Genomic DNA, 22,585 nt, shown 5'->3' with positions numbered 1-22,585 from the left:
TCACTGTTAATTTTCTTGCTAGGCGTCTGAGTGGTGACATTGTGAATGCATGTGAAGTTCTGACACAATTTTTAGTCTCCTCCTCTCCATCCCTCCTCCTTATTGTCTCTTTTCTTTGTTTTTCTCCTGGAGCATTTGTTGTGCCATGCGGTTCCAGCACATTAAACTTTGTTTATGCCTTGAACAAGTCCTCCTTTACCAGAGACCAGATGGCATCTTCCATGGCTACAGCAAGCTCTGGATCCACTGCCCCATAGATTTATGCACATCTGCATGGGGTAACAGGTCACTGACCATCTTCTCCTGGATTGTGGGGGATCATTCTGCTCCTGGTCCCCGTTGCCCAGCTTAGGAAGTGGATTCCTTCAGCTAAAGGCTGTTAATAAAGACTGAGGCAAAGAAGTCATTAAGCACCTCAGCCTTTTCCTTATTATTCATCACCATGTTTCCTCCTGCATCTAATAGGGGATGGAGGGCCTCGACAGCTCCTCAATGGGTTGAGCCTGAGGTTATGGTAGGCTGGAAGACAAAAAGTGCCCTAGGCTGAAGGAGAACCGTTTAAGAGGACACAAAGGGAACAGACACCACGCATCACTGTGGAGGTGTGTCACAGATGTAATTTTTGCTCTTGCCTGTAAAGTTGCAAGTTAGTTCGAACAGTTTTCTGGAAATATTTGGGGAAAGCTCAGATATTTTTTTAAGACTTCTGCCACAATCTGTGCATCTGTCTCTGGGGCTTGTAAACCTGTGTGTTAAAAAAACTTAATGGACTGGAAAGGTTTCCTGAGACATGAAAGCACTGTAGGTAATGGATTCAGGTGCCAGAGACATCTGCAGTCCATTGGCAACTGCAGTAACATCAATAAGAAATGAAGGATGGTTTTGAAACAGCATCTTGGCTATCTACAGGGTCTGATCTGACATCTTTGGCTGTCCTGTCACCATGATTTGGGATGTAACCTCACTTAACAGTCCCTGTTTGAGTCTCTGTAGATGAGGGGAGGTCTCACATGTCTGGAGGGAGTGCCTGAATGACATGTTCTTCAGCTGGAACATCGGTGCCAGAGCAAGCTGGGGTGAGGACTGGGCAGCTCTTGTGCCCTTGTGTGTGCTTATGAGAGGGGCTGCAGGTTTTGGAGGCACAAGGCCTTCTAAACACAGCAAAAAGTAAAGGCTGCAGCTCTTTATACCTTCAGGAGCTGGTTCAGCATCTCCCATGCATCTCAGTGCTCTGAAAGGGTCTGTGTCCCTGAGTTATCTGTGGGGTAGGGAGACATTTGGCACGCTGGGGGATGTAGAAGAGTTTGCTTGGCTTTCAAAACCAGGAGGAGAGAGTGCTTACTGGTTTGAGTTTTAAGTTTGGTTTAAATTAGCCTAATGTCCAAGGCAAGTGCCTGCCCTACTGAGAGGGCTGTGTTCCCACTAGTGGCAACTGGGCTGACTTGTCCTGACAGTCCCATCAGAGCTTGATCTGAAGAGACAACCTTTATGGAGCAGTGGAAGCACCATCCCTGTGTCTGTTGGCTCCTGGCCTCTTGGTTCAGCCTGCCCCTTGTCAGGGCGGCTTCTGAAACCTCATGCTGAGAATCTTTCACAGCGTCTCCTCTCCATTATGGACATCACATTCAAGTCCACTTGTACTTTTGGGTACCACATTCCCTGAAATCAAACCGGGGGGCTCAGTCTGTGTCCTGTACCATGAGCAGCTGACATCTTGTTAAAAAGGAACTCTCTGCAAAATGCAAAGTAAAGCCGGGTTGCTATTCTTTGTTATGCTGGAGTCTTATGTGAAGCCAAGGTCCATGTTGCCTCTAAGAAACATATATTTGGTGTTACTTGTAATATGTTTGTGCCGGTTTTGTGGCATGAAGTAGAGTCAAGAGGACAACTACCTGCCTAAATAGAGGGAAAACAGATGTCTACAAACAAAACTATCTCTAATGAAGACAAACCTTTTAGGCTGTGAAGAATTTTCCTGGCATTGAGGCAGACTAACTCTCCTTTTCCTTTTTTTGTTCTTTATCATTAGGCTTTCTTGAACTTTAACTGAACCATAAGGAAACTATGAAAAGTCTCAATAGCTGCTCTGTGAGGATTTGACTTACCCATTGGATCTGCTATTTATAGTGTCCATTAGTAGAAAAATGTCTGTCCTTTTGCAGCAGTCATGTATAGCAAAAGCACTGCTCTTCTGGCAAACTGCCTCTGCCTCCTGTGTCACCCAAAATATCCATCAACAGAGTGTTCAGAAATGAGCTGTTCTTGATTAAAAAAACCCAACCAAACAACCAAAACCCAGAGGCCAAAATAGCCTAAAATTAAAATGTATGTTTTTCAGGAGGCAGCCTTTCACCCCCAGCCCTGTCTCCCTGTGGAACACCATCTTTGTCCCAAGGAAATTGAAATCAGGAAGAGAGATGAGAGGATGGAAACTGTCTTCCAGCCTTGGAGAGCCCATCTGCACCCCAGAACCAGGCTGGGTTCTGTAACAAAGGAAACCATTTTACTAGGAATTTGTCTTACCTTGCTGAGAGGAGTCTTGCAGTAGCTTGGGTGTTGGAGAGAAGGTGATGGAATGAGTTTCTTTTGGATATGCTCCAGTGTACCAAATCTGGCATACATTTGCATATTCTATATCTGAACAATTAATTAGAGCCTTAAAATATTAAGGTGAAAATAAGCTTTAAAAATGGATTCTCCTAACAGTCCTCCTAATGGAGTCTTGATTGGTTAATCTGAGCTAACTATACAGCCTTGATGTCACATTTGTCAGTAGTGTTGTGAGCATTAGATTACTGGAAATTTTGACAGAAGGGTTACATGTCACATCCTGCAGGCATAAAGTGGTGGTGGCAATTGGCATGGGGTCTCCTGGAGTTGTGGTGCTCTGCAAAGCTCCATGCTGTCCTCCACACTCTCCAAAGCTCTTGGGGCAGTCCTCTCTCCTGCTCTGGAAGAGCAGAATCTGACCAGGGGTATACTGACTATATCTTGCTTCCCACCCACGTGTGCCCCCAAGCAAGGGGCTGCAGCACACGGCAGCACAGCGTGGGCTCGGGCACCTTGTGTCTGCAGGAACAGGATGGGCCAAGCCACAGGTTCTCTTTCTCAGTTTTCTCCGTTGTTGCTTGTGCTTTGCCATTTGCGTGTGCCTCACAACACAGAGTTGTCAGGATCTGCAAGGATTTCAAGGCAGCTATTTGTGTCCAGTCCCCACTGCTCTGCATTGGCAGCACCATGAGAGGGTCTGGGAGATATCTCTGCCATGTTTCTCACAAAAAAGAAGTTAAAAAGAGGGGCTGGGAAGTACGCCAGGCATCCAGCAGGAGAAATTTGAAAAGTCACAGAACGAAGTGCAGGCCCTGGAAAGGCAGCTGGGAAGATTGGTGGGCTTAAAATCAATATCCCTGATTTTCCATAGGGCTAGTTGCATGCATGACTTGATTTATGGGGTTATGGTGCTTGATTCAGTCTGTTTAGCAACTAAGTGGAGTTCCACCTCATACTAAAGGCATGTTGCTGGAGAGGGGGACAGAGAACTGGAGCTATTGTTCAGAGCAGGCATCATTATCATGTGTAATCCCTGTCGTAAATACATTGAGCTCCATCTCAAAATCAGTTGAGTTGTTTTCCTGCCTTGTGGAAGACATTCAGAATTTCCTCTGGCAGTAGGAAAGGAGTGTCTTCAGATATCTCATCTGAATTTATACCTGGTGAATTTATTCTAAGTATTCTTGGGATTACAGTTTTTTAAATCAGCTTATTTTTTCCATCCCTTGGTGGTTATTCTGACACACTCATCCATCTACTCTTGCTATTGGCTGCAGCTGATAAAATGGTTGTGGTCACTGCCCTCCTGGTGACCAGTCAGGAGGAAAGTGGATTGTAAGATACAAATACCAGTCATTCTGAATGTTCTTTGCCTAGTGGGTGGGTTTTTTTAATATCTAATTACATAGTTTGTGCAAAAGAGAGATTAACATGACACTTTATTTTTAGCCAAATGCAGCTGTGAAAGTAACTCACAGCTCTGCTTTTTGGGAGAAAAAACCCATCTTTTCTAAAGGAGTAACAAAAGACTAATGATGTTACATTAAAAGTACAAAGGAATTCTGTAAGAGTATGAACTGTGAGAAGTCATCATTATTTATGTAGTGGACAGGGTCCCTTGTTAGGCTGGCTGCTGTAAAGTTACGTGTAGGGCAGTGATTTAAATTATACTTTCCTTTTCCAACTGGTCCTTTCCTGAAGGACACAGTAATGGGTGACCAGAGATCTTCAATTTCTGCCCTCAGGATGGTGATTAACAGGGACTCTGCCAGTGTTTCCTGGATTGCTGTGTGCCATCTCTGCGCAAGGGGTGGAGCAGCACTGGGATTCTTCCTCTGTTTTCGGGTGTAGGCCCAGCTGGGCAGCTTGTTGCTTTCCCTAGGGCTTAGCTCTGTGCTGGGTTCCAGCATCTTGAGTTTGAAAGAACTCCCAGTCAGGATCCACAAACAGCTGGAGAGTGAAGGGGTTTATTTACACTGAGTTGACTATGAGTGGGATGAAGGTGTTGATTAATGAGTCAGGGAGGGTGAACTAATACACACATAAGACAATTAAACCCTTTTCCTCTGATTTCTTCTATAGATGGTTCAGCTGGACCAACCCCTAAGTGCTTGATTTTCTCCATCAAAGGTCCCTGAACTTCCTTAGGGCAGAAAACCTCTCTAGTTACTTCCATGTGCACCTGTGTGCCTGGTGGCATTTCACTGCACCCTTGAGTGGTTCCCAAGCTGAGATGTGATGCCATCTCCCTGGGATGTGTACCCTCCTGCCCTGTGCTCAGCACGGCCAGAGCCAGCAGCCAATAGACAAGCCTGTATCCTGGACCAGGGGCCCCACAGCCAAACAGTTGTTGTCGTCTTCAGTCCCTCTGCGGGAAGCTCAGACCTAATGTTTAAATCCAGCTTTGTGTTGCAGTCTTAAAATGGGTGAGGTGGACAAAGTATACATTTTAATCATACAGAAATGTTATTTGGCCCTTCTTTTTCAAGTCCCTCATCAGCATAGATGTCTGTCTGGGAAAGGCCTTTAATGCATACTCATTGTGCTGATGAGGAGGAAATAACATCCAAAGTGCACGTAAGAATGCAGCTAAATCCATATATTAAATGTCAAAAATTCCCATTACTCAGCTGGTCATTCTACCTCTGCTTGCAAAACAGTACCTCCAAAAACATTTTGTAGACATTTAATAAATTATAATCTTAAATTTTTGCAGTCACTTCACGTTGTCCCTAACAGAGAGAGCATTTATTGATGATGCTTTGTGCGTCGTACTCTAAAGGCTGGAGTCCTAGTATTTATGAATAATCAGCATTTTCCACTGAGATTTTTTTAATATTTGGTTGTTCTGTTTAATTTTTAATGATTTGCTTATATTTCAGGGAAAAAAATACTTCAAAAATAGATTATTATGCTCTAGTTTTTATTGTTTAAGCTAATCTTTATAATTTTAAAACATCATTTTCTTTAGCAAACTTCTCTTTTTTTTTTCTAACTTTGCTGCTGCCACAGAAGAGGTGTCTGCAAGGATAGTACAAGTAGTAACAGCTGAAGCTGTAGCAGTCCTGAAAGGTGAGCAGGAAAAAGAAGCACAGCACAAAGATCAGCCTGGACCACTACCTATAGGTAAAACAAGACAAACAATGTTCAAAGTATCCTCATGTCTCCAAGCATTCTATGTATGTTCATTACAAAACCACCTTGCAGCTATGTGTTCACATAGGTTATGACCATGGGTAAATTGCAGCACCACTGGATTAATCCTGAAACCACATAATAATTGCAATATCCTTGTTGCCCTAGTTCTTCACAGCCCTGGAACTGTCTCCTTCACTCTTTGCTCCAGCAGCAGTTCTCAACCTGACTCCTGAGTGATGTGGCTGTGAATCAGTGGTACGGGTTTCAACGCTGTGTTTGGTGGGACCCAGCAGCACTCAGAGCCCCTTTTGTGTTCAGTTGTATACAATGGGGGTGAGAAAGATGGATGTCTGAAGAGGCAAAGATTAGAGGAGAGACATATAAAAAGTGAGGTTATGCTGGTTGTGTGGTAGCTACTCAAAAAGATGGAGGAGCAGAGAGGAATGGGGCACACCGGGTGAGGGTGGGAGAGGGGTTAGCAGCCAGGCAGGGTGAGGGGAGATGGTGGAAGATGGAGTTACAGGTAGCAGAAGCAAATGCCAGTGGTACAGATTGGGAATGGTGTCACTGCCACTGGTCCGTGCTGTGCCCCCATCCTCCTGCTGCCTCCTTTTTGAAACGTCTCTCTGAAAAACAAGTAGGAGTATATCTTTTTAAAAAAGTAAATTTACAGACATTCTTACCTACAGTGCTTCCTCCTTGCCAGAAAACTTCCACAATAGCTCACAACATGCCTACCAAAGGCAGAGAAAGGCCTGAGGAGGGGCAAGTCTGGCAAGCCTGCCCCAGTATAAGTTCTGCTGAGTGCATGTGCATTGTGATCGAATCAAAATAATGCCTGATGGTGTCTTCCCCAAAGGCACTCTGCTTTGTTGGTACAGTGGCTGGACCCTCCTTAGGAATTAATTAAAGGCAATGAGTAATTTAGTGTATTTGTTGGAAATTCCCAAGATCTTTTGCTTGATTGAATTAATTTTGAGCTGTAGCAAGGAGATGTGTTGCTTGGTAATGCTCTTCTTTACAAAGACTAAATTTGACACGGAAGACCCCAGTTCTACAAAACACTTCATACATGTTTTAGCACAGGTTGCTTCACTGGGGCCTGTGTGAGACAAAATGGATATTCAGTTCCATTTAGTTAGCTAAGAGATTTAAAAATATTGTGAGAAATGCATTTTCTGTTGTGTTACAGTTCCTGTGGTCAATCACTGTTAAATAAGTGCAGGTGGAATTGCATTGTGATGAAGATATAAATACTCTGACCCTAAGCAGAATGCAGAATGTTTTTTGTTCATGTTCTCAAGGTAAATAGAAGAGATGAGATGCCAGTTACTGATAGTCAGCATGGATTTATAAGATCTCTCATGCTCTGATGCTTAATTGTTGTTGCCTTGGGTGACTGAAGGTTTTCAAAGTGGCAATTCTGATTTAAAAGATAATTTTGTATTTGTTTTTTTATTGTACTCTGTGACCAGAATTTTGAAAATAATACCATCTGAAAAAAAAAAGACTAAATCCTTTTATTATAACTTTAAAAAAATGGTCTATCTGAAAATCCACCAGACACAAGTCCCCATTGAATAATTCTCTCAGCTGGGCAGAACAGGCTGACTGCAGCTTGTATCAAGCATCAGTCTGCCTGGAATTAATCGCTCTGTCTCATTTCCACTGTTTGATTTCTAGCAGTCGAAGAGTCAGCCAACCTGCCTCCTTCCCCACCTCCATCACCAGCTTCTGAGCAGACTGGAGCTCTGGAGGAAGGTAAGGGTCTCCTGGGTGTTGCAGTGCCAGCAGAGGGATGAGACAGGAGTCTAAAGGATGGGAATCAGAACATGGACATACTTTCTGCACCTTCCTGTGAAAAGATAAGGCGTTCCCCAGCAGTAACTTCCCAGCTGCAACCAGTTGCAATGCATGGGTGTGGTAGACACATGTACAGAGGTAACCAGCTAGATACAGTATGTTAAGTACATCTGTATTAAAGGAAAAAAGGTGGTGGTGCTCACCATGCAGTAAGAGCCATGATGTCTACTGTCCCAGTGGGGTCACCAGAGCTAATATGAGTCATCATTCTTTTCCTAGGTTTTCTTTGGCTGATTTACTTTAATTACAATGACCTCTGGGTTTGGAATCTTAAACACATGAAGCAAGGAGATTCAGAGATGTATCATTTATTTGGTCTTAACCTGCAATTCATGCTTCAATGCCTGCATGTTTTGGGGGTTCTGTGCACAGAGTGCAGGAGTCAAATTCTAGTCTCACAAAGCAACTTTCTGCTCTTTTCTGCACAGTCAATGTTCTGTTTCAGCAGCTCATGATCATTACATTCTCCTCCTGCTAAAATCCCCTTCAGCAAAGAGCTTAACCCTTGGTTTAATTTTAAGCAGAGGCCTAAATCCCAGTGAAGTTGTCACAATGGTAAACATTTGTGTCAGTGCTTTGTTCCACAGCAGAAGACTGCTGCATCAATATATATGCCATCAGTACAGGGAGACAGCAATATGTTAAAATTGAGCCATACCATGAGGATATGAGGGAAGGATTTGGGTGCCAAATCTCCAAAAGGCTGTCAGTTGAACTTTGCCATGTCAATGGCATTTTTGTGTCTGTTTCTTTCCTTCTTGGATTTGATTTTAGCATTTTTTTCTTTTTGTTAAATGAGTGCATTAAAATAATTTCTTAACATCTCCTGAACAAACTTTGTTGGTATCTTAACACAGAGCCTCTTGATTTTGCAAGTGGATGGTTCCTATTTAATGTGCTAACATAGTCTGACTTCTCAGTTTATCAGGACACTGCAATTAGGCATGGTCCATCCTGTTGTCATTTTTGAGATAATTACAGGCTGTTTTAACAACCACAGTTGTCAGTCACCTGTACTGGAAATACCTACTGGCTGCAGTTAGTAAGCAACATAAAACAATTGGTTAACTGTTTGGTTTTTTTAAAAAAACAAACATCTGAACAGTTCTTAGACTCATCACCAGGAGCTGTAATAGCAATCAAAACTAACTGAAAACAAATCTAGTAGAGCATTATCAAACACTTTTAAAGTCATTACCAGGGTTTTACCACTATTTTTTATATATATTTTTATATATATATCGTTTGACTCATTCGGCATGTGCTTTTTGATTTTTCATATGAGAATAAATGCTTGCTTTTCTCATTCAGGCAAATGTTAATGTTTTTTCATCATTCATCCTTAGTTGAGGGTTAGCTGTGCATACTGTTTCTATCAGCAATATTATTTACATGTATTTTAGGACTTCCTGAAGTAGTCAGATTGATTAGTTGACAGGAGGTTGTAGATTGCTCCCTAAGCAAATGAAATTTTGCTGGTAGGTGGAAAACATGATACATCTTGAGGTTGTTATGTACAACTAGACTGCTGTTCCCAGCTGTAAATATGATTCATCAAGTCATTTAACATCGTGGGGCTTTTCTTCCCTTGCATGTGGAATTGAGTTAATATAAGAGCACTTACCTACAATCCTGCAAGGTCAGTGTTTGGGAGAGGTTTTGGTGATTTACACAATTCTGCTGTTTTATAAAAGCATTCAAATAATTTCCATTGACTTTAGTGATTCAAGTCTTCATGTTTCAGAGCAGATGGTCTGTATAAATCCTAAAACTGTAGATCTGTAAGGGAAGTATGGACAGAAATGATGTGTTGAGTCATTAATGCCCTCTGCTCGAAGCTTCTTTCTTATGTCCAGGTCTGAAACTGGAACTTCTTTAAAAAAATGTCACCACAAGTATATTATGTTCCTTTCCCCCAAAATATCAGTGTTTTAAATGCAATGTGATTAATGGTAGTAAAATGATTTTGTTCTGCTCTGTGTTAGAAGGTGTGGTCCTAATTTTCTGAGAGTTAGTTGAGCTTTTGCTGACCCAAGTGAGCCAGACCTGTCATTTTTATTCAGGCAAAACTCCCATTTAGAAGAGTTAGCCTCAGTAGGGCTTGACCCAATTTAACTGTATTTGGTTAGACCTTCAGTTCCCTATACCATCTGGCTATCCATCTTCATGCGTCTCTACGTTGCCTCTCTGTCTTTCTGCTCAGTAGAATAACATGTATGAAATTAACCCAGTTGTACAGTTGTTGAACAACAAAGATGAGTGCTTGGTGTGTGTACCTACCTCACGCTTCCTTTTTTCCCCTTCTCTTAGAACCTTTTCCTAATGCACTTGTCAGTGTGTGTCTGAATTGCTCTGAATCCAAAAGAGACTCCTTCAGTCATAGTGGGAAGGAAATCACTGCAGTAGACATGACAAAGGTGGATGTGGCCAGCCATGCAGCAAACACAAATTAAAAAAAAAAAAAAAAAAAGGTAGGAAAGACAGAGAGGTTTGTGGGTCAAGTGTATTTCATGAGAGAAAGAAGTCAGTGGATGTGGGTTCCTTTCTTTCCTTTGGCTCCAGAAAAACATTCAAATGAGCCTCTCCCTTTTTGCTGCTGCAGAAGGTAAGGTAACTAATTTTCTTTATTGAAATTAATTTAATTTATTTCACCTATGATAAAATAATTTTCTTCAGGAAATGAAATTTTCCCTACCACTGTCTAATCCTTTTACCAGTTGTATCTGGTCATGCAGGGCTGATGTGATAGTCTCTTGCCAACTTGGCATTTCTTCTCTGCCTTTGACAATGGTCAACAATGTCTTCATATAAAAATGTTCCTAAATGCTACAAGATAGAAGAATGCCTTTGAGGCATTGTCATCCATTTTGAAATAGGCATTTCAGATTAGGCTTTACATACTGAATAATACTTTCCAAACTGAAAGGAAACAAGTGTCCTATAAAAATCGATCTATTTACAGTGAAAATTACTTCTTGAAAGGAATTTTCAAAAGATACCTGGCAGCTAAAGCAAAATCAGCCTTTGTGAGGAGTGATTTTAGTCTTGGACTTCAGAATACATTGGGAATTTTTCCCATGCTTTGAGATGAAAAAGAACTACTGGAAGAGGCTAAAATAACAAAGAAAGGTTTTTTTCTTGTTGCCAAAAGAAAAAGATAACTTCTTTAAAGACATCATTACTCTGTTAATGAAATTATGTGCAGCAATTTTGAAAATATCTTTATTAAAACTGATAAATAAGCAATATAGATCTGTAGTAGTCATAGAAATAACAGCCTCAAACATTACTAGATTTGGCACTCCTTGTGGTTTTGTACCATCACAGTATGTATGAAGCATTTTTACTGTTTTCAGGTCCTGTAGGAGCAGAGACAGGGTCTGTATTTTCTTGCCTACAATCCATTCAGAGCCTATAAACATCTAATTTTCAGCCTCCTTTGCTGCAGTATAGAGACATCCTGGGGTTTCATATTGACTCTTGTTGATGCATTTTACTTCTGAAGGACCCCTGGGTAAATGTGACCCACAGCTGGAAGGAGAACCTCCTCTATTGCACAGCCTCCTTTTCCATGTTCTGCTTCTCACTGCATCAGCCTTCCAGTCATTTCTCCACAATGTCCCATTTCCAGCAGAAGAGGTGGCAAGTGCATCGACCCTTTACACTCTTGTCCCAAGTAATACATGGAGTAGTGTGAGGGCGCCCTACAAAGAAGCAGGAGTTAAAGTTTTGAACCTTCTCAGCTTTAGGGGGAATTTCATTCCTGATATGTCACATCCTGAGACATGGGATGTAAACCAGCCTTTTGAGCCCCCTCAAATCTGTCACTGAGTTTGTAGGAGCTTCTGTGGAGAAGAAATCCACATGTTCAAGTGTATCAAGATGCTTCCCTTCAAATTGCTACCAGCCCTTAAGTACTAGGGAACAGTGGGCAGCTTGGGATCAGCCCTGTGTTTAGCATTCCTTATTGCAGTGCTTTGCAGAGCTTCCTGCTTGGAAAGGACAGGTTGCCAGGTTATCTTTGTACATCTACCTCTTTTAAGCAGGCATAGATCCCTGAATCTGGGGTTTGCATTCCACTCTGAGAGCAAAGCAACTAAGGTGTCAGTGGTTTGGGCACTGTTTGTGTCCTGAAAGAAGTTATGAGAACAGATCTCTTAAACTAAGTTCCTGGGTGGCATTTGTGTATGTGTGTAGGTGCATACTGCATACTTTCAGTCTTGGCCAGCCCCAGGGTGATCATGGAGTCTTAAACATGGATCATCTTCCTTTTGCAGGACAATGATACATACTGGAGCAGGCTTTATCAAGAAAACCAGTAGCTAGCTATTTGGGAAAGGGGTTTTTGTCCTTGTTTAAATGTTACTTTTTTCTAGGGAAAAAGAAGAAAGCAGGAAATTTTGAAATAGATGCAATGAGAAATAAAACCACCATTGACCAAAGTGGAAGCTGGTTTGCTTTCTAATTCAAGGACTTAGTAAAATTTACACTTTCCAGTACTTCACCTGATGACTGTAAGGCCTACAACTGTGCTGGGATACTTCAGAAGGTTTTAATACAGCCAGTCAGCTGTACATACGAGTGTCAGTGCGTGTCATGAGATATGGTTTGTGCACAATATGTATTCCTGTAAATAATAAGTGAAATAAGCTTTGAAATGCTCTTATTCCAGTGATTTTCCTGTGTTTGCCACACAGTAGGAATTGCCACATACACGCCCACAGCTGCCTTATTCCTCCATCCCACATTGACCTGTAGCCTGGCTGATTTCATCCACTCTGCAGTATGATCTAGTGGCTAGTGTTGCTTGTGCATGCATCTGTCCTGTCCTGTCTTTTCTTTGTCTGTCTGTCTGTCCTGCAGTTTCTGTCTGTGTGTGTCTATTTGTAGATGAAGGGGCAGAGGATAAGGTGGGACCACTACACCACTGCCCAGGCCGTGGGCCTGCTGCCAGCAGGGAGTGGCGTAAACACCTGGCCCCCTCCATTTCAGTGTCTGTGCCTGATGAGGAGCCCTACAATTCGGATGAGGAGTACTATGAACACCCTTTGTTCAGCTCCGAGTGGACTGGCTCTAGTACACGTCCCAGTGCCACAGTGAAGAGCACAGAGGTCTTGCTGGGCCATGATGAAGGTGAACTGAGCATGGTCCCATTTTGTTCCTCTTCCCTTTTACCCATCTGCCATCCATTCCGTTATATGTACGCTTGGGATTCCTGCTTTCTGGGGAGGGAAACCTAGTTGTGTTTTCTCCCCATGTGGAAGTAACACTCCTCCACAGTTTCTCCATCTCAAAGTGAAGCTGCAGTGTGAGCAATGAGTACAACTTTGGGACCAGTGAAGACGTGGTTCCTACTTAAATCAGAGCTCTTGGTCTATTGGCCTGGCTCATATCAGAAGCAAAAGGAGCAGCTAGTCAAAAGAAGCATGAGCCAAGGGGGTTTTTTGTGCCAGGGAATCACTGCTGAGAACAGTGCACCAAACAGGCCAAAAGATTGTTACTGGAGGTAATTCAGTTGTTATCACAATAGGGGAAAAAAAAATAATGCCTGTACCAAAGATAGCAGTGGAGAGTCTGGAATACTCCAGCAACAAAGGAAATCAGTTTTTACCCCAGTGTGCATAGGTGACTTAAGGCAGGATAGGATTGGTTTTGATCTCCAGTTGTTTTATGGATACACCTGCTTAACATTGTGCAAGCTGACTGCAAACAGAGAGGAAAGAAGTTTATTCTTAGGGTGTTTTTGTTATCCCTCTTTCCATGGCCTGAGCCCATCAGTGTTATGGGGGTTACACAGAAGTGAAATGGCTGTCAAGGAATCCAAGGGAGAATCTGTTTCAGTGACTAACAGAAATGCTGGTGACTTCTCCAAGACAAAATTGATCCTGTTTCAGCTCACAGTATTTGACTAACCCAATTCTGGACACAGCAGCCACAGTTAAAGACAGTACTGAATCCTCAACCAGTTTGTGTCTGAGGACGATGGAGGCGTAAACCTGAAACATTTCAAGAAACCCAGAGTTGTTCAGAGCTAGCAGGGAAATATGGCCTAATACTGCAGCAGCACCAGAAAGAGATTAGTGCTAACTGAAGATTGTTAATGAAATCAGGGGTGATAGAGGATCACAGGAGTAGCCTTACTATAGCTGGGTGCCTGTAGCTGTACTTAAGAGCACTCCTGATTTGTTAGTTCAGAGCAGCTTCCCTTTCAGTCATGTCCATCTGCCTCTGGTGAAAGTGTATGATTTCAGACCATCTATGAGGAAAAGTAAAGGGAAATAACCTGAATAATCAGTGAAAAGAGAGGCATTAGGAAACTGCTCTCCTCACTTACTACCTGTAAGCACAAGCAGTCTGACATGAAAGGTCTGCTGGAGAAAGGGAGTCTGTAGGATTCCTTTGTTAAGTCAGGGACAATGTACTACTTTGGTGAGTAATTAGTTTTAATCATGTGGCATTGTGTGGAGTGAAGGTGGAGATATATATCTCAGATTGCTCAGATTAAAGTGAGAGACTTTCCTCATAATTTTTTTGATTGAAAAGGAGGCATGTACAGAACTACATAAATTGGAAAAAGAGAAGTAAAGCAAGTTTTTAAAGTCAGGACCTCTTGTACCTGAACGCCAGCTGTTCTGTCAGGCTGTTTTTACAATCTGCCCATGGTGTAACTATCCCTGTATCACTCAGGCATTGGTCCAGTTCTGATCCTGAATCTTCTGGCTTCTGTTCATTTAAGATATAGTAGCTAACTGTAATGACGTTTGTATATGTTTTTAATAATGTGTTTACATAGGGACATTTTCTCAGCCTCCATAATGTTCGTGTTCCTTAAATCACTTTTTAAAGGCCATAACTGAAGTGGGTGGTTGATTGTCTGGTTTTAACCAAGCCAATCTCAGGAGAAAACCCTAGACCTTGTAAGAAAATTTTACTTTAATACCAAGAGGCTGGATATAACCACTTCCAGATTTGAAACAACTTTTTTCTAAGTCTCATGCAGCAGTGCATTTAAACATGAGACACACTTTATACCTAGGGTGGTCATCAGTTTGACTGCAGCATGGCTGCTGGTCAGCTGTTTAAGTATGTTGCTGAAGTGAAGGTTTCCCTCTTCATCCTGTCTTCTTATCAGAAGGGATACTAATAGAGCTATATTCTGTTTGAGTAGCAATGGCAGGAGTACAGTCCGGAAAGGGGACTTGACTCATCATTCTGCTGCCATGGCATGAGTGAAGACAGCTCTTGATACTACTATACTGATCCTAAGAGGCCATAAGCTGAGTGATGTATTATAGAAATTCAGATGCTGCACTCATTGGTTTCTTTGGCTTAATTGGTGTCAGGGAGCCTGGGGGCTAGTGGGGAAACAAAGGAAAATGAAGTGTCTGTGTGTTGAATCTCATTCACATACATAGTTCAGGTGTCGGGCAGCCTACAGGAGAAACTGTTTATTAACCCACTCAATATAGGAATCTTGGAAAAACATAGGAATTCTTGCAAAACCAATCAGTTATGCAGAAGGCTTATTAAGACTATGGAAGTGGCTCAATATTTTGCCAAATCCTGAATCCATGAGATAGGTTGACTTGCTGGAATTTCACAAGTCAGTATTGCCAAGGTCACTGGAAAGAAATTAGTGCCTCACACCTTCCTCCACCTCAAGTGAATGTCTTGTACTGGATTATACAGCACATTTACCTGAAAAATATCAGTATACTTTGAGCTCATTGGTGCATTGGTGTTCTCAGGATCATCCATCATGCAATACCATCTCCCTTTGCAATAAATATTTGACGCACAGTCATCTGTGGGAGAGGTATACCTGTGAAACTATCAGCTCTCATCTTGCTGCATAAACATGCTTCTCTGGGGAAGACAGGTGTTATGTTTCTGTTTCCTTTTTGTTGTTTGTTTGTTTTTTTCCCTGAGAAGAATTCCATTCCACACTGAGTAAAAAGGGTTGGATACAAGCAGTCCTTTGACACATTAGAATGTTCAGAGCTGAAAGTGTTATGTGAAAACAGTCCTACTGAACTCTGTGCTTGGGGTTTACTGTTGGGAGTCACCACCTTTTTCCGTCCCCAAGAAGAACCAGTAGAGAGCCCGAAGGCCATGGAAGCAAAACCTGCTGCTCTTCTTGAGAAACAACTGAGGAAAGAGCACAGGCCTACTGAGCCTTTGGACCAGGCAAGGGGCCTGTGTGAGGGTCAGTTGGATCTAGATTTGGAGGCCAAAGTGTGTTGTGAACACAAAGAACCAAGTGTGACATCTGGCAGGGAGAGTGTAACCAATGGGGCAGAAATGCCCCTAACAGACATGTCCCCTTCCTCAGCTGAGGAAGGTGTTTCTTCCTTAGGTTTTGCATGTGTTTGCTGCCAGTGAATCCTTCTACAGCTTTCTCCAGTGCTTTCCAAGGCTGCTTCATTTCCTGTTCTTCCCATGTATTAGTATGACTGCTCTTGTTATTATGCTTGCAGAGTGTGTAGCAGATAATATGACTGCATAGGTGCTATGTGACAACATGGTTTCCCACCACTGCGGCTGATTCCTGTTTTTTTTCTTTGCCATGATAAAATGTGCTTTGCAGCTGAGCTGATTCCTCTGTGTGAGCCTTTTTCCCTCATCTCAGATGTGTTTGCCAGTCACATTGCTAATCTATGTATATTTTTTTCTTTTTGGTGCAGAGATTTCATCTGCTTTGCTTTCAAAATGTGGATTTATTGACTTTGACTATGACTTAAAGAGGCTTAAACTGTAGAAATGTTTTCATTTGCAGTGTGCAGGTTTTTTGTTTGGTTTTTTTGTGTGTGTGCTTCAGTGCCTTCCGGTTTATCTTCCCTAAAGCTGTTGCTTCTTATGTCATATCCTTGCCATTCATTTCAGTGCCCCCTCTCCTCTCCTTGATCATTGCCAGAACTCTTAGTTTGCAGATGTTTAACCCTGCTGGACTGCCTTGGTCAGCCAAAACCTCCATCACTTCCACTGGGATGTTTGCCTTCATAGGAAACTTTAGGATTGGGTGCATAGGGTGAAGCTATGATCTGCTCACCAAACGTTATATTTACTAGAATCAGTAGCTTTTCAGTATGTAAGAACTAAACTTCAGCATTGTCCTTTTAATGGTACCTCTCTTCAGCCAATGCAACAAGGTGTAAAAAGATAAATTGCAAAGAGTAGTGATGTACCTGTTGACCACCTGGCTAAGAAATGCTGCATTTGGGAGGCTGGTGTTCTGGCTGGCCCAGCTAAAGAATATTAAATTTTTTGGCAGTCAGAATATGTTTCAATTCCATTGGTACTGTTCATTTGCTCTGCGGGAAGAGACACAGTAGGATACATAAAGAAAGTCAGTATTTAGCTATTTGATGTCTGTGAAACGAGGATGACATCAGCTCAGTGGCCATGTTTTTATACTTCATAGATGTCCTGGTTTGAGCCAGGATGAAGCCAATTTTTCTTTTTACTGATTTTTTTTTATTGTTGTCACCGTTTGACTCAGGTCCGACAACAATGCTCTCGATCCCCTCCCCCCCACACCTGCGTAGGGAAGGAGAGAGAGAAAAAGAGAGAGACTTGGCTGGATTGAAAACTAAACTACATAGCTTTAATTAAAACACTGATGAATGATACAAGAAAATATATACAATTATATACAGATAGATTCAGGTATGGGCAAAAACCTCTCGCCTCCCCCCACCCCAACAACTCCCACAGCACTTCCCTGAACTGGGAAGAGTCCCGAGGAATCCCGGAGCTGCTGCTGGAAAAGAGCAGAGAGTTATGGGGGTCAGGAGATCTCAAGCCTAAGGGTCGACGGTGATGGATGAACAGAGTCCTCCTGGACGCCGGCCATGGACGGAAGAGAAGGGAAGAAGAAAAAAGGAAGGAAGTTGTCTTCTGTGATCTCTGACCTTCCTTTGAGCTTACGTAGATATATGGAATGGAATATCTGTGGCCAATTTTGCTGTCTGTCTAACTCAGCCTCCTACGGGGGGGTCACAGATCTCCCCATAGTGTCTGAGCCGGCAGAGTGCAGGTGCAGCCTTGAAGACTCAGTAGTTAGAAAAACATTCCACTGTCTTATCAGCCTAGCAGAACACACTGTTGCTAGTTACAAGAAAGCTTACTGAAGGAAAAAAAAAATTGGTAAAAAGAAAAATTGGCTTCATCCTGGCTCAAACCAGGACAATAGAGTTGGCAAGTAAGTCACAAAATGTCAAACATAAAGGAGCAAAATTACTCTATTTGTAGACCTCTGATTTTCTACCTGTAGAGTTTAGAATGACAGTTGCTTTTTTCTTACCAAATGTTGACATATCTGAATATTTAAAGAAAGACCACTACTTTGATACTAGCTGTTCTCAAAAATTCACAACCATCAGAGCAAAAAGATGGCTCCATGGACTTGAAATCAGAGATTATAAAATTCAGAGTTGGCCTAGTGCTTGTTGTAACAAGCTTTAGAAAAAACTCATAACACTTTTTACACATTATTGCAGAAGGTTCTGCCACATTCTGCATTCTGTCTCTTCATAGTTTCATGATAGGAAAATTTCCCTATGTTAGGAATCATTGTTTTCTTTAGGATGTTAAAAAGAACAAGCTATTAATGATTAACACAGTGTGTATAAAAAAACACAAACAAGCAAACTGGCTATTACTCTCTAAAAATATATTGGCAAACTGTAAGAGTAGCATTTTTAGATTCAAATTAACTTAATTAGGGCCTGATCTATAGTCATTGAAACATGCCAAGTATTCTTTGACATCAGTTACAGCTGAAGATGGCTAGCCATTTTGTAGACCAGACCTTCAAGATCTGGGGCTATTAATAGTCCTGTTGCTGATTTACACATATCAGTTTCATGACATCAGTGAGACTTTAGACATTTACTCTTTGGTAAATGTAAAAAAATTGATGCAATTGAAAAAACAGCCTCTTCTGACATTTGCAAAACCTTTGATGTGCATTATTTCTTTAGTTTAGGCTGCATGTAGAAGAAAAACGTAAAATAGAGAAATGTAGAAATGTAGAACTATGTATGTTTTAAATGTCACCAACACATCAAGATACCACTGATTGGACTTAATCTTGTAGGCTTTACTAACTCAGAACTAACACAAGTTACAGAGTCCAGCAAAGCATACCAATGAAGTGAGGATTACTTGTGGTTTTACTGTTGTATGCAAACCATGAAGATGAAGAATTCCCATCAAATCATCTCATTTCAGTGGTCACATATTTATATGTGTTCAACTCACATTTTCACTTTAAAACGCCATATATTGAAAGGAAACTAGGGTTCAACACTTTAAAGCAGATTTCTAGGTGGATGGCCTCACTGCATGTTTGCATCTTTCTCCCTCTCCATCATTCATACCAAGATGTTGTTGTAAGCCACATGACTGCCTGCCTCTAAGTGCTTTAAATAATTGTGTTGTAAAACCCAAACAAACTACTTCAGATTTACTTGCAGCCACGAAGATGGAATTCCGTGTCCAGGAGGGCGCACGCTCTCTCCCAGCAGAACCATTAGACACAAAGCAACAGGAGTCTGGGAAAGACAGTAAGACTGGTGAGCAGCCTAAACATGATGCCTTAGTTCCACAGCCAGCAAAAACAGACGCTATAGATAAAAAGGATTCACAGAGCAAAGACAAAGAAGAAACACCTTCACCTCTATCAGAAAAGAACTTGGGAACTGATTCACATGAGGAAGGAGAAGCCAGTTTTGCAGAACCTTCTGCCAAGCCTCCTGCTTCTCAAGAACAAAAGGGCTTGTCCTCTGAACTGCCTAAAGAGAGCAAAACAGAAGAAAGGACTGCAGTTGTGCCCTCATCATCCAGCCAGGTTATGTCTATGAAATTTAAAGACGACCTTAAAGACATCCAAGATTTTGCCATCAGCCATGGTGAAAGTTCTCTGTTGCTGTCAGAACTCAAAGCAGAAGCAGCCAAAAGTGAACTTCCTTCAGGCCTATCTCCCACTGTTCCCCAGGAGCTCCCACTCACAGACAGTTTCACAACAAAACAGGAAGCCACTGATCAACTGTTTGCCAAAGATCTCACTAAAGATGAACAGATCCACAGAGACAAGACACTAGCTCTGCAGGAAGTCTCAGCAGTAACTGTAGATGGCTTGAAAACACCAAGCACCCAGAAAATCCCTGTGTGGGCGGAGGAAAAGGACATGACAAAGGATGAGAGTGATGAAGAAGAAAGGTATGACTTCTATGATAAAGGAGAGGCTCAGATATTAGATGATGGTAAATTTACCACAAAACCTGAAGTTAAGACACTTTTCCTTGACAAAGCAGACTTTGAAAAAGATGATGAAGCCAGAAAGTCACCTGATAGTCTCAAAGCAGAAAGAGAAATGGACCAAAGAGGGCTCCCAGAAGCAGTAGACATGAAAAAGGAGTTCCAGCCAAGCACACAGGTACCCTCAACTAAGTTAAGCAATGAGCTGACCCTTGAGAAAACAGCAGAGCACCCTGATTCCACTCAGTTATCCAGAATAACAGAGAAAACCCCTGAGGCAGCAAGTTTAACTACTGACAAGACTCCTGCTCTAGAACGTTTCCAAGAGAAAGATGTTAAAAAAGACACCAAGGAGGATCAGACAAGGGCTTCAGCTCCTCATCAAATGAAAGAGGAGGATCGATCAGGAATGTCAAAGTATTTTGAAACCTCTGCTCTGAAAGAGGAAGCCTTCAAAGCAGATGCTCTGAAACAAGGCAGTGATTACTATGAGCTAAGTGACACTAAAGAGAGTGTGTATGAGCCTTACCAGAGAGATCATCTCATACCTGAAGACAAAGAGGAAGAGGATGAAGAATTACAGACAGAATTTGAGAAGCAGCAGAGGGAGCCTGTTCATGAAATAGGGTACAGTACCCTGGCTCAGAGTTTTACATCAGAGAAATCTGAAGAACCAAGTTCCCCAACAGAAAGAATGTTCACTATTGACCCCAAAGTCTATGGGGATAAGAGAGAACTGCACAGTAAAAATAAAGATGACCTAACTCTGAGCAGGAGCTTAGGACTTGGGGGGAGATCTGCAATTGAACAGAGAAGTATGTCTATTAACTTGCCCATGTCCTGCCTGGATTCAATAGCTCTAGGGTTTAGTTTTGGTCGTGCACATGATCTTTCTCCCCTCGCTTCAGATATTCTAACTAGCACTAGTGGAAGTATGGATGAAGGTGATGACTACTTGCCAGCTACCACACCAGCATTGGAGAAGGCCCCCTGCTTCCCCATTGATAGTAGAGAGGAAGATGAGCACATTGAAGAAGAAAAAGCAATGGCTGGAGAAAAAGTCCAGCCTGAGACCTTGGTCGAATCACCTTTCCTGGCTAAAGAATATTACAAAAATGGGACTGTCTTGGCTCCTGACTTGCCTGAAATGTTAGACTTAGCAGGGACAAGATCTAGATTAGCCTCCGTGAGCGCAGATGCTGAGATGGCACGAAAGAAGTCAGTTTCTTCTGACACTGTTGTGGAAGACAGCAGCACAGCAGCCCTGCCACCTGTGACAGATGAAAACCACGTAACTCTAAAAGCTGAAAGTCAGCTGGAAGACTTGGGCTACTGTGTTTTCAATAAGTACACAGTCCCACTCCCTTCTCCAGTTCAGGACAGTGAGAATTTAACGAGTGAAACCTGTCCCTTCTACGAAGGCGCAGATGAAAAACTGAGACGTGGCCTGGCTCCTGACCTGTCTTTAATAGAAGTGAAGCTGGCAGCAGCTGAAAAGTCAAAAGAAGAATTCCTCAGTGAGAAGGACTTAGGTCAGCGTGCCACTGGTGAGGCCATACTGGCAAGGGACTTGGAGCAGGAGAAAAAAGACAAGCTGGATACTGTGCTAGAAAAAGGTGAAGATCAAGTTGACTCTAAAGACATCTGTCCTGTTAAAGGTGCAGAGCCAGAGAAGACAAGGCCTGACACAATCATAGAAGTGAAAGAAGAAAGGGTGGCTAATAAAGTTCATGTAACTGGCGATTCTATGTATGACAGAATGTCGACTTCGGGGAGAGCATTAGAAAAGGATGCTGTTTCTTTCTTGATGGAGAAGGAGGAGAAGACTCTTAGTGTTGTTCCTGAATTAGCTGAGATAGAAGCCCCGATCAAACCAGATTACAATGCTATAAAGCACGATATGGAAGTGGCTGCAATGAGAGCTGACCAAGAATATCGGAGTCAGTTAGATATTAAGATCAGTGATACTGTTTCTCTCCCCTCAGGGAAGGACGAAACCTCTGTTAAAAGAGCAGAGTCTGAACCCAGAGACACTCAACAGAAAGATAAGAGCATTTTGTCCAGAGAAGCAAAGGATGCAGATGTACTTTCCAAGATTGAGCCTAGTTATGGGAAGGACAGCACCAAACTGTCTGAAACAGAAATTAAGGAAAAAGTAACTAAGCCTGATCTGGTACATCAAGAGGCAGTTGATAAAGAGGAATCTTATGAATCCAGCGGAGAGCATGATCAAGCTCAGGAAAGTTTGAATGGGGAATCCTTGAAACCAGAGGATATCAAAGCAGAACCTCCCAAACCTCCTGAGACTAGGGAAGAGACACCTGCACAGTTACCAGGAAAGGAGCCTTCTATGGAGCTTCTCCTTCCACAAGCTGAGCCTCTTCAAGAAGAGCCTGCTGAGATTCAGATGGAGAGCATACCACAGCCTGCAGAAGGAACTGAGAAGATTCCTGATACAGCTGTGAAACCTATGGAAATCAAAAACCTGCTGCCATGTGAAGTGACAGCTGGGGCCACAAAAGGTGAAGAACATGAGGAAGAAATGGTAGAAGCAGGAAAAGAAGAGGATAAACAGAATCTTATATCAGAGATGCCCCCAGAAGTAGATGTGGGGAAACCCACTGCTGAAGAAATGCTAGCCAAGGGTAGCCCCGAAGCACTGCCTGAACTGAAGGGCATTATTGAGTCAGTGGTGACAGTAGAGGACGACTTTATCACCGTGGTGCAGACAACAGTTGATGAGGGTGAATCTGCTTCTCACAGCGTGCGCTTT

General features: G+C 42.3%; 1 protein-coding gene across 3 annotated transcripts in view; it reads left to right on the top strand.

Moving 5' to 3' along the window:
* The window catches only part of MAP2 (microtubule-associated protein 2), a 65,005-nt gene that overhangs the window by 13,010 nt on the left and 29,410 nt on the right, over window positions 1-22,585 (top strand). For all 3 annotated transcript variants that reach the window (XM_010007341.1, XM_010007334.1, XM_010007326.1), the window contains exons 2-3: window positions 5,563-5,676; window positions 7,372-7,449. In XM_010007341.1, the coding sequence (XP_010005643.1) occupies window positions 5,563-5,676; window positions 7,372-7,449 (192 nt within the window). The remainder of the gene's footprint in view (window positions 1-5,562; window positions 5,677-7,371; window positions 7,450-22,585) is intronic.

The sequence above is a fragment of the Chaetura pelagica genome, unplaced genomic scaffold (assembly GCF_000747805.2).
Source record: "Chaetura pelagica isolate M959 unplaced genomic scaffold, ChaPel_1.0 scaffold240, whole genome shotgun sequence".
NCBI classification, from domain to species: Eukaryota; Metazoa; Chordata; class Aves; order Apodiformes; family Apodidae; genus Chaetura; species Chaetura pelagica.
Note: the sequence above shows the minus strand (reverse complement) of the source record. Positions and strands in the feature narration are given on the sequence as shown.